Genomic DNA, 13,127 nt, shown 5'->3' with positions numbered 1-13,127 from the left:
GGAGACATGGAGAGAGACCCAATTCAAGCTAATTCACAGGGCCTTTGTTCCGGCTTTGTATACCAACGATCCTAAAATTCCTGCAATATGCCCTCAGTGCGGTGGAGAGAGACCGACGCTAGCCCACAGATTCTGGCATTGCCCCACTGTTTCGTGTTTCTGGGACCAGGTGTTGACCTTTATACAGGCGGTTCTGGGAATCCGGCTGGAAAAATCCCCCCACTTGTTATTATTTGGCTACGAAGAGCCTTTGCAGTCCGCATCTGCTCCAGATCGGAAAGGTAAACGGCTACCCCCTTGGACCCACTTGTGTACCTTGGCAGCTAAAAAAGCAATTCTAAAGACTTGGATCTCCAATACTCCCCCTACGATTTCCATGGTTTGCAACGATCTTAAAGCACTTCTTCATATGGAAAAAGGAAATCTGGACAGTGACAAATTTTCGTCAATGGAAACATTTTTCTCCAGATGGCGCTCATTTCTGCAATATGCCTTTAATACAAATGAGCTGAATGATCTGATGGTACCCTTCCAATTCACGGAATGGTATTTAAAGGCTTCAATATCCAATACCTTAGGAAGGCTTAGAATATAAGGCAATACCCTTCAGCGTTCCCTCCTTCACAGGACCGTACCTATCGCCTGCTTATTGAATGCTTCAAGCGGGATCTCATGGATATCACTATTCCTCTTCTCCCCTTCTACCCCCCCCCCCCATTTCTAAAGCATGATGTCATATTGCGAGTAGACTAGGCATATAGTTCAGCCAGTAAGAGTCACCTTTTTATGTACATTAGATGCTGTTTCCTTTACATAATTGACGTTCTCCTCACGTCCCATGCGAGAGTGTCATTCTCTTTCCACAACCCTACTCCCTACCACACCACACCACACCTCTCCCCTCACAGTGTTTTTCACATTTTGTTCACTAATACCTTTGAGTATAATATTTGTGTTACTGTTATTATAAAATGCAAGAACTCTCTGTCTGCATTCATAATTTTTGTTGTTTCAAGAAATTTGTTATTTGGATGCAATACAGACCTTGTAATTGTTTCATATGTTCAATAAAAATATATTTAAAAAAAAAAAAATCCCATTCAAAGAGGAGATAATCTGTAAAATATATCAATAATATGCCTACTAAAAGGAGGTTTGATTATTTGATAATACCAATAACTAAAAAATAGTAGCCATACTATAGGTGTTATATTGCTTGCATCTTTATTTATGCTGTTATTTTCAGAATAAATGTTATGATTATTTATAGGACGATATTACATATTCCCATCTGATTATGATAATTTTATTATCTGCTGGATTTGCATACTTTCTTATGATACGTTGCAGAACACTTTATGCCCTCTTAACCTACATAGGCTGTTATTATAATAATAAGAGACTTACTGTATTTTATCTTTTCTATCTTTTTTCATCTGAGAGAGAAATATATACTCATAAGGCCATATTTACAATAAGGTAACTATGGATTAGTGTTCAGGGAAATCAGGGAATAAGGAGTAGAAGCCAGAAGTGATTATAGCCTCTTTGCTGCCAGCATTTCTAAACAGCATATAAGGAGTGTATAAAAATATTCAGGGGCCTATACCCCTAAGCACTATATTCATGTCTTAAAAAGAACATTTTTGTTTATGATAAACTTTAATTATAAACCTGTGATCAACACAAACCATAATCAAACATGTCTTACTATTGAAACATGACATCCCCCGGGAAGTATGTTAAAAGCGAAAATATAACTGCAAGGGGCAAAACTAAAGCACGTTTTTGTTTAATGGAAAAAGGGGTAAACTTCTAAAAATCAAAAATTACCATTTTTAATTTTCACTTTTCATACTTCTACACTAATTCTAATTTACTAATAATATATTTGATATATATTAGGTGCAAAAAAATTCTGTCAACTAAAAATGCTTTCAGAAATAGCAGTGTTAATAGTTTTTTTTTATCAATTAACAAAATTGAAAGTAAATGAACAGAAGTGAAATCCAAATCTAATAAATATTTGGTGTGATCACTCTTTGCCTTCAAAACAGCATCAATTCTTCTACGTACCCTTGCATGCAATTTTTTAAGGAACTGGGCAAGAAGGTTATTCAAAACTAGCCACAGATTTTCTGTGGATGTAGGCTGTGGATGTAGGCTGCCTCAAATCCTTCTGTTCCTTCAGGTAATCCCAGAAAGACTCGATGATGTTGAGACCAGGGCTCCGTGGGGGCCACCCATCACTTCCAGGACTCTTCTTTACACTAAAGATAGTTCTTAATGACATTGGCTGTATGTTTGGAGTCATTTTACTGCTGTAGAATTCATTTGGGGCCAATCACATGTCTCCTTGATGGTATAGCATGATGGATAAGTGTGTGCCTGCATTTCTCAGCATTGAGAACCCCATTGATCCTGACCAGATCTCAAACTCCATTTGCAGAAATGCAGCCCCAAATTGCAAGGAACCTCCACCATGCTTCAGTGTTACCTGCAGACACTTACTATTTTACCTCTCTCTAGCCCTTGGGCAAACAAATTGCCTCCTATTACTAAAGCCATATATTTTACATTTTGACTCATCAGCCCAGAACATCTACTGCCATTTTTCTGCACCCCAGTTCCTATGTTTTTGTGCAAAGTTGAGTCGCCTAGCCTTGTTTCCACAACATAGGTATAGCTTGTTGGCCGCAATACTTATCTATCATACCATACTATCAGGGAGTAATGTGATTTGCCATGACACTCAAAATTGAGCTCAGGTGCATCCTGATTCCAGTGATCATCTTTGAGATGTTTCTACTGTGGTAATCTCAGCTGATTGAACATGATTTGGAAGGGCACACACCTGTCTATATAAGGTCCCACAGTTAACAGGGCTTTTCAGAGCTAAAACCAAGCCATGAAGTCCAAGGAATTGTCTGTAAACCTCCAAGACAGGTTTGTATGAAGGCACAGATCTGGGGAACGGTACAGAAACATTTCTGCAGCATTTGACGGCCCTAATGAGCACAGTGGCCTCCATAACCAGTAAATGGGAGAAATTTGGAACCACCAGCACTCTTGCTAGAGCGGGCTGCCCTGCTAAACTGAGTGATCTGGGGAGAAGGGCCTTAGTCAGGGAGGGGACCAAGTATCCAATTATCACTCTGACAGAGCTCCAGTGTTTCTCTACGAAGAGAGGAGAACCTTCCAGAAGAACAACCATTTCTGCAGCACTCCACCAATCAGGCCTGTATGGTAGAGCGTCCAAAGAGAAGCCATTCCTCAGTAAAAGGCACATGACAGCCTGCCTGGAGTTTGCCAAACGGCACCTGAAAGTCTCTTAGACCATGAGAAACAAAATTCTTTGGTCTGATGAAACAAAGATTGAACCTTTTGGCCTGAATAGCAAGAGTCATGTTTGGAGGAAACATCACCTGGCCAATACCATCCCTATAGTGAAGCATGGCAGTGGCAACATCCTGCTGTGGGGATGTTTTTAAGTGGCAGGAACTGGGAGACTAGTCAGGATTGAGGGAAAGATGAATGCAGCAATGTACAGAGACATTCTTGATGAATACATGCTCCAGAGCCCTCTGGACCTTAGGCTGGGGCGAAGGTTCTTCTTCTAACAGGACCACGACCCTGAGCGCACAGCCAAGATAGCAAAGAAGTGGCTACAGGACAACTCTATGAATGTCCTTGAGTGTCCCAGCCAGAGCCCACACTTGAACCCGATTGAATATCTCTGGAGATATCTGAAAATGGCTATTCACCAACGCTCCCCATCCAGCTTGAGAGGTCCTGTAAAGAAAAATGGTAAAAACTGCCCAAAGATAGGTGTGCCAAGCTTGTAGCATCATACTCAAAAAGACTTGAGGCTGTACATGGTGTCAAAGGTGCTTCAACAAAGTATTGAGCAAAGGCTGTGAATACTTATGTACATGTGATTTTTCCATTTTTTATTTTTAATAAATTTGCAAAGATTTCAAACAAACTCCTTACACATTGTCATTATGGGGTATTGTTTGTAGAATTTTGAGAAAAATAATGAATTTAACTCATTAAATAACATAACAAAAAGTGCAGCGCTGTGATTACTTTCCGGATTCACTGTATCTGCCAAGTTCCTTAAACTGTGTGCAAGTGTACCTAGAAGAACTGATGCTGGTTTGAAGGCAAAGGGTAGTCACACCAAATATTGATTTGATTTTGATGTTTCTTCTCTTTGCTCACTTTGCATTTTGTAAATTGATAAAAATAAACAATTATAATATATGATTTTTGGACGCATTTGCACAGTACTGTATATATATATATATATATATATATTAAGATTTGCGTATTTTACCATAGCTTTTAAGAACTAAAAGTGGTATATTTATAAAGCATATTCACCAAACATTTACAACAAGTTAATCAATCACTGTAAACTAAAACACATGCACCAGGAAGATACATCCGCAGTAAATGTTTGGTGAATGTGCAATCACCATTTCATAAATACACACTTATGTGTCAGTGTACATGCTGGTACAATGCCAACATAATTAATTCCCATGAGTATAGACTATTTTTGCTATACAGTTATGGCATTTCATAAAAAAATAAAAAGAGAGAAGAGAAGAAAACAGCATTGAAAATAATAATTCCTCTGTTCAGTGCCGTGCATATAATGCACAGAAGATCAAGCAGGTCATTGAAATTCTTCATTTGCATAATGCACATAGCTGAATGTCCTTATTCAAAGGATCTTATATATTTACTCCAAAAAATTCCAACGACTTAGACTATTTATGTGATAATAATAATAATAATGAACAGCAGTTCCTCTGAATTCACATTGTCAAGTAGTTATTGACTTGACCTTTAATTTCAGTGTGGCTTACTCACAAATGAATTGCCCCATTTCACATAGATGTCAGTTTTACATAGTGCCACATATATTGTATGGAGCACTAATATATACACACAAGCCTTAGCGAATAAACAAGCGAAATACCAATTTATGTATAGATTTATAAATTTCTTCCTTTTTTTTCTTTCTTCTTTTTTTGAATTTTTAGGATTTTTCAATTCATAGTTTAGGATATGAGGTGCAAATGGCAAATATTTAGGTCATGGTATAGCTAACGGTAGTTAATCATATTAAGCTGGACTTGTGCTTTTATGTTGATCATCATGTAATGTGTCAAGGCAGATATTAATTGTCAAAGAACAGGATGGGACATGCAAAAGTTGTGGAACCATCCTTTTATAGTTACCTAATCCTATCCTTTTGTATTGGGAAGGTGTTTTTTTTAAAACAAATTTTATTGGGAGTTTTTCAAAACATGAACAAATACAACACAGATCAGAATGTCTGCATCAGAAAAGAGCATAACCGTAGAATACCATAAAGGCAAGATACCCTTACAAAATGGGTGTTGTTACAATAAAGATAACATAGAAGCATTAGTGTGTGTGTGTGTGTGGGGGGGGGGGGGTGTAACAAGGGAAGGAATACCGTAACGGGAGATTAGGGTTTTTTTTTTTGCAAAGGTGTTAATCCTTCAAAATACCTGGCTAAAGATAAGAATTATTGTCAAATTGCTAAAGTAGTATGTAGAAGAAGGGAAAGTTTTTCCAGTTTATGGACCTAGAACAGGGTGGTTCCACAACTCCTCCCATCCTGTTTTTAAACAATCAAAATCTGTCTTTACACATTGCAAAGTGATTGGGTTACAATATAACTAAGGGAAAAACTTTGGATATAGTGGGGTTGATGAACACCTGTCAAATTTTTTTCTGTCCATACTCTCATAAGGGACATTCACCCTCCAATTTACCATTATCGTCAAAACTTTTGGACTGTCCCCAGAACAATAATAGAGGGGAAATCTTTCAATAGTGACACTAATTCCTGTAAACCATGTAACAGACAAAGATTACCTCACATTAAAGGGATTTCCTCTCACTTCCTGTTGAAGGAAAGAACAAAAAAGGAAAACAACATACAGGAGCTATGACCCTCCCTCACTCTATCCAAAATGAAAAAAAAATGCATTTTTTTTTAACTCACTTAGTTTTACTTGTCTAATGATGTCTTCTCATCTGCTTTCCTAGTTTTGATAACACATGCTACTCTCAATTTGCAAAGCATAGCTTTGTGAACTGATCCTGTTATCTCTTGATGGTTTAAAACAGTAGCAAGTAATAGAGCACTCAGTTGAGAAATGTTAACAAATAAAGGAGCTTGTCATTTGATACTGTTTTGTAACTGTTATGATACTGTTAATGAGAACCTTAAACAGCTTTAAGACCCCAATCCCCAGGGACCTGTCAGCTGGTACTCTGAGCTCCGGGGGGGCATCTTTAAATTAAACTTAAAGGGGGAAATGGTTTGAAAGCTGGCCTGCACAATCATTCACACTGAATATTCAACTTCATGCACAAGTCCAAGCATGATGGTTTCTGATTTACAGTATTTCACAAAAGTGAGTACACCCCTCACATTTTTGTAAATATTTTATTATACCTTTTCTTGTGACAACACTGAAGAAATTACACTTTCCTACAATGTAAAGTAGTGAGTGTAAAGCTTGTTTAATATATATATAGTTCAAATGTGCTGTCCCCTCAAAATAACTCAACATACAGCCATTAATGTCTAAACCGCTGGCAACAAAAGTGAGTACACCCCTAAGTGGAAATGTCCAAATAGGGACCAATTAGCCATTTCCCCTCCCTGGTGTCATGAGACTGTTTAGTGTTACAAGGACTCAGGTGTGAATAAAGAGCAGGTTTGTTAAATTTGGTGTTATCGCTCCTTATTCTCTCCTACTGGTCACTGGAAGTTCAACATGGCCCCTCATGGCAAAGAACTCTCTGAGGATCTGAAAAAAACAAATTGTTCTTCTACATGAAGATGGCCTAGGCTATAAGAAGATTGCCAAGACCCTCAAACTGAGCTGCAGCCTGGTGGCCAAGACCATACAGCGGTTTAACAGGACAGGTTCCATTTAGAACAGACCTCGCCATGGTCAACCAAAGCAGTTCAGTGCATGTGCTCAGCGTCATATCCAGAGGTTGTCTTTGGGAAATAGATGTATAAGTGCTGCCAGAATTGCTGCAGAGGTTGAAGGGGTGGGGGGTCAGCCTGTCAGTGCTCAGACCATAGGCCACACACTGCATCAAATTGGTCTGCATGGCTGTAGTCCCAGAAGGAAGCCTCTTCCAAAGATGATGCACAAGAAAGCCCAAAAACACTTTGCTGAAGACAAGCAGACTAAGGATATGGATTACTGGAACCATATCCTTTGGTCTGATGAGAGCAAGATAAACGTATTTAGTTCATATGGTGTCACGCGTGTGTGGAGGTAAGCAGTTGAGGAGTACAGAGACAAGTGTACCTTGCCTACAGTCAAGCATGGGGGTGGGAGTGTCACAGTCTGAGGCTGCATGAGTGCTGCCGGCACTGGGGAGCTACAGTTCATTGAGGGAACAATGAATGCCAACATTTACTATGACATACTGAAGCAGGCATTGATCCCCTACCTTCGGAGACTGGGCCACAGGGCAGTATTGCAACATGATAATGACCCCAAACACACCTTGAAGACAACCACTGCCTTGCTAAAGAAGCTGAGGGTAAAGGTAATGGACTGGCCCAGCATGTCTCCAGACCTAAACCCTATTGAGCATCTGTAGGGCATCCTCAAACAGAAAGTGGAGGAGCACAAGGTCTCCAACATCCACCAGCTCTGTGATGTTGTCAGGGAGGAGTGGAAGAGGACTCCAGTGGCAACATGTGAAGCTCTGGTGAACTCCATGCCCAAGAGGGTTAAGGCAGTGCTGGAAAATAATGGTGGCCACACAAAATATTGACACTTTGGCCCAATTTTGACATTTTCACTTATGGGTGTACTCACTTTTGTTGCCAGCGGTTTAGACATTGATGGCTGTGCATTGGCTTATTTTGAGGGGACAGCAAATTTACACTGTTATACAAGCTGTACACTCACTACTTTACATTGTAGCAAAGTGTAATTTCTTCAATGTTGTCACATGAAAAGATATAATAAAATATTTACAAAAATGTGGGGGGTGTACTCACTTTTGTGAGATACTGTATTAATTAGATATTAATGTGTACAGTTGTAAGCATTTCATTACATAAAAATGCCTAGCAGAAGACTGTACACTGTAATTGTATAGTAAGAGAAACAATGAATGTCAGAAGGACAGTGTCATGATGTGAATATAAACAGTAAAAACCTCTATCAGTTATTCTCAGTATAGGTTGACTCTGAAGGCCAAACAAGTCTTAAATCGATCAGACTGATCAATGTGGTTTACATTTGTGGTCATTTAATATCTGGCACTGCATCTCACTTTCCCAATGCAATATGTAAGTGACTCTATGCAAAAAATTCCAAAGTTTGCATGCAGTATATATTTGGTTTTAGCTGTTTAGGTCAGGTAGGTAAATATTATAATGTACCATTCCTATAACCATTCCCTTCCCTTTATTTTATTTTGTTATTAGAAACAAAACATGAGGGCCCAAGGGACTTTAACAAGACATACAGAAATAAGTAAAATCACATTAGTTTATTGTAAAAAAAATATAAAAAATACATAATGTTACACACCACAAATATGCGGCCAGACAGTAAAGGTTTAGGGCCCTTTTTCATCTCCTGGCCTTGCTATCTGGAGGGTCGCCTGCCCTGTGTGTCCTGCTGGCCCGTTATCCCCCCCCCCCAACTCCCAGGGAGACTGAACAGCACAAATTTTTCTCTTTTGTTTGAGAGGAATTCAGCGCTTTTTCCGCTTCAACGCATTTTCTCTTGCTAGTCTGGACATGTGGATTTGTTTAACCACTTTAAGACCGGAAGGATTTGCCCCCTTAATGACCAGGCCCTATTTTGCGATTAGGCACTGCGTTAGTTTAACGGACGATAGAACGGTCGTGGGACGCTGTACCCAAATAAAATTGATGTCCTTTTTTTTCCCACAAATAGAGTTTGTTTTGGTGGTATTTGATCACCTGTGTGATTTTTATTTTTTGTGCTATAAACAATTTTGAAAAAAAACCCAATATTTTTCACATTAAAAATTTTGTTTTGTGGTTAGTTATTGCGTCTACTAACTACGGGAAAAATTTATGTCATTTTTATTGTTTTTTTTTATTACTAGTAATGGCAGCGATCTGCGATTTTTTGCGGGACTGCGACATTGCGGCAGACAGATCGGACCACTAACTGACATTTTTGACACTTTTGGGGGTACCAGTGATATTACTACAGCTAAAAATATGCATTGTTACAGTAATAATGACACTGGAAGGGAAGAGGTTAATCCTATGGGTGATCAATGGGTTAAATGCGAGCCTAGGGGAGTGATTCTAACTGTGGAGGGGGGTGTGGTTAGTGAAATGACAATAGAGACATGTGATCCTATATAGAAGGATCACATGAGCTCTGTGATCATTTCAGGGAGAAGAACGGTTGGCTGTGTTTACAACAGCCGACTGTCCTTCTCTCTCAGCGGGGAGCGATTGCAGGTGTCAGGTGGCAATCAGAGCTGCTTGACACATGCATCGGCTTCCCCGCTGCTGAGTACGGGCGGGAGCGCGCCGACGGTGACGCACGCTTGCCCCCTAGCTTCCCGCGCGCGACTGACGTAATTCTACGCCGCTTTGCGTAAAACTGCAGGGGTGGTCGGGAAGTGGTTAAACAGTAGGGTCTGGCCAAGTGGATCTTGAGTATCTGTATTCAATGGCTATTGCTACATTTTAAGATATTGTGCTTCTCTCCTGATGAAGCGAAATTGTGTCTTCGTGAAACGCGTCAAGGTTCATCTAGCACAGACTATTGATACTGTTGATTCTCAGACATATAAGTATATATGTACAATGGAAATGCTTAATGTTTTTTTGTTGATGGTCATCTTTGTGGTGTGTAACATTATGTATGTTTTATATATTTTTTTACAATAAATGAATGTGATTTTACTTATTTCTGTATGTCTCGTTAAAGTCCCTTGGGCCCTCATGTTTTTTTTTCTATGCAATATTTTTGGGACTGAGACACAGATGCTTTCTGCACATGTCAGCTCAACCTTTCCCTTATTTTGTTATTACATTACTGGCTAGACCACCACTATACACTGTATCTGAAGTAATGACTTAACTTGATTTTCCGCTGTAATGTTACGCAATATAATTTAATTAAAATGTATTCTTCAAAAAAATTATATATAATGTTATGTATTATACTCTGAGCAGGATTTTGTTTTTTTCATGACATGATAATGAAAGCAAATAGGTATTGTGAAGACAATGTTTTCAAAATACTTAGCTGTAGTGGTTAACCCACCATTCTGGAATTTATGAGTAACCTCTAGATTTTATAAGTGTCACTCAATGCCTTTAAAGTTGTGTACTTTTTAGTCTAAAATCTAGTATAAAAAATAATACATTCTTGCAGTATGCCAACTCTAATTCTCTTTTACATCAATGGTTAGCAAGAGGCCCCCAGCAGATCAATTTTATTTAATTAGCTATGTGTATTAGTCTTGCTAGCATCAGGATGTTTCAATTCTGGCATATTTTTGTATTCTACTTTCTCTACTTATAGATAGGGAAATTTGTGAAGAGAAGAGAAAATAACTGTTGAAAAATAATGTTTCATTTATTGCACAGGTCTACACCGAATGAAGCAACAAGCAGCCCATGGGCCTCCAGCTCAGCATCACTGTTCGACATGAATCACAGTTCAAACAAGCAAGTAGTTACTTAATGTAAATAAATTATTCGCTTAAATTTAGAGCACCAGAAATGATTAACAAATACCACTTTCAGTTTTTGCAGCAAGTACTATATGTCCAGTACATTGCACAATCCAAGACACGTAATAGCTTTAGACTTTAAACATCTAAAGCCTATTTGATTATTTATAAGACATGTGTTTGTTTAGCTACTGTAGGTATTCATAAGTCTGATACTATCCTATAGCCTGTGCATAATAAAAGCTCAAAAGCAGATCAAACACAGAACATCCATTTAGTGATTGTGGTTTTAGCCTGCATTTTTCACTATTCTTTCTCAAGATCTGCTCATCTGTGAATCTCGGAATCTGTGGCCACTTTCCCTGAATCCATTATTCTTCTCACCCCTCTGGGCCTCTAGAGAAATAAAAGACCTCTGGTAGACTGCTCCAAATGATAGGGAGCACATAAAAGTGTTGTTAAACATAACTTTTTATCTCTTTAAAAGACTTCCCAGAACATAAAATTGACCCTGACATAAAGCTCTTAACTTCTTGTTTGAGCTGACAGCTTTGCCTTGGCTGCTCTGAAATCATAAGCTTTGGATGACTTCTCCCTTTTTGACTTGAGAAAATGCTCTTATGTTATAGAAATGAGGAGGGGTTATCCTGTAGTCCATAATGGTGAACTGGGCAAGACTGATGGCACTGCTTAGATTTTCAGCAGGGTGTGTGTTGTCAGCTCAAACAAGAGCAAAGTGGATCTCTGTTAGATAAAATGGGTATTTTTCTGTACTTGCAGCATTTTTGCAGGGGCAAATGTTTTTTTTTTTTTTTTTTGTAAATTCAAACACACTTTAAGCCTGCACTAGCTTGTGTTAGCAAACTGTAGTGAGCTTATGCAAAAGAAGGAAGCAATGTAAAGCAGCATGGGAGGATCACAAAAAAAAAAAAAAACATTCAAGATGCTGACCCAACACCATAGTCCACTTAATGTAGAAAAAATAATAGTTACTGCCACTCATGGCATAGAGCCACCACCAAATGTGTGAGCATTTCCCTGAAACTGCACAGTGCAATTACAATGTAGTGCTCATACACTTGTTTATCTGCGCTGTGATTGGTGGAACCAGCATTAAACATTAAGCTGAGGCAGCAAGTAACATTCATCTACAGTTGAATTTTTCTAGCTGTTCTGGGAATGATGGGTGGCCCATTATGTGAAAACACTACCACAAGTCACTGATCTTTCCCCCATATATTGTATTACTGTTTGCAGCCTTTTATAAACAATATGCCTTTATTTTTTTTTTTTAAATAATACAGATATAAACATCTTTTAAAGGGCTTAATTAAAGGCTGCATTGCGTATTAACACTTATTTCTTACAGCTGTTGAGCTTATTTAGCAAGCTAGGGCAAACAGAAATGATGATGTGCAAAGTGCAAGGGCCTATAGAAACCATATTTCCTGTAACCATTGTCAAATTAATGAATAATGACTTATTGCTGCAATTAGTATGGCCACATATCTTTGCCTATAGGTACACATACACACCAACTACCATCTTTATGCCAAAAGTACACTAGGTTGCAGGTGTATGTCTCTCACAATTTTCTTTCACACAGCAGAATTTTTTTTCAGCAATAGCCTTGTGTATTTATTTCCTCAGGTGTGCAATAGCCATTTTCTCACCTCTTCCTAAGTTCTGATTCCACAAGGATCTGTCTTTTCTTCTGAGGGGGAGGCGGCGGGAGTTCGTCCTTACCATGCTTAACAAGAATTTGCTCCCTGGTGGTCACCATAGTTACAGTTTCCATTACAGTTGTCTGTGTTAGTGATGTCTGAGTGGTGGTGACAGCCTGTGAAATCTGTGAAAAGTATTGAGACAGAGGTCACACAATATCCCAGAGACTTCAGAGAAGACTGTTTGGAGTGTCAATAGAAAATAATGAGAAACTGCTCTTTGTATGATCAAAGTCTGGCCTCCAGAGCACAATAATACTAAAGGGAACATACAAACACGCAGTTCCGTCTGGCTCAAATAATGTCAATTCTAGATCTGGAGAAAGACACTTCTGATAAAATGGTTTTGTTTTACACTTTAAATCATGTCAGTTTCATTTTTCAGTGGATAACTTACATTAGGTATGGCTGTGTGTTTACAGAGAGTATACACTTTTCACAAAGCATTGGCACATCTAGGTTTATTTAATAAAGCAGAGCAAAGTGCAGTGGCTGTGCAATGATGATAAAAAAAAATGGTTTCCATAGTAAAAAACAAAAAACAAAAAAAAAAAAAAAAACCCCGCTTAAAGTGTAAATATAGTCAAAACTTGTTTTTCCAGTTTTGGATAGAGTAAGGAAAGGGTTAACTGTAAGTACAAT

At 38.5% G+C, this 13,127-nt stretch overlaps 1 protein-coding gene across 1 annotated transcript in view; it reads right to left on the bottom strand.

The window, feature by feature from the left end:
* Nucleotides 1-13,127, bottom strand: part of DMD (dystrophin) — a 3,625,631-nt gene that overhangs the window by 2,283,480 nt on the left and 1,329,024 nt on the right. Inside the window, exon 17 of the mRNA XM_082246191.1 lies at nucleotides 12,435-12,610. Coding sequence (XP_082102317.1) covers nucleotides 12,435-12,610 — 176 coding nt within the window. The remainder of the gene's footprint in view (nucleotides 1-12,434; nucleotides 12,611-13,127) is intronic.

The sequence above is a fragment of the Pelophylax lessonae genome, assembly GCF_965119305.1.
Source record: "Pelophylax lessonae genome assembly, chromosome: 2".
Taxonomy (NCBI): Eukaryota; Metazoa; Chordata; class Amphibia; order Anura; family Ranidae; genus Pelophylax; species Pelophylax lessonae.
The sequence above is the reverse complement of the archived record's forward strand: the minus strand, read 5'-3'. Positions and strand labels throughout refer to the sequence as shown.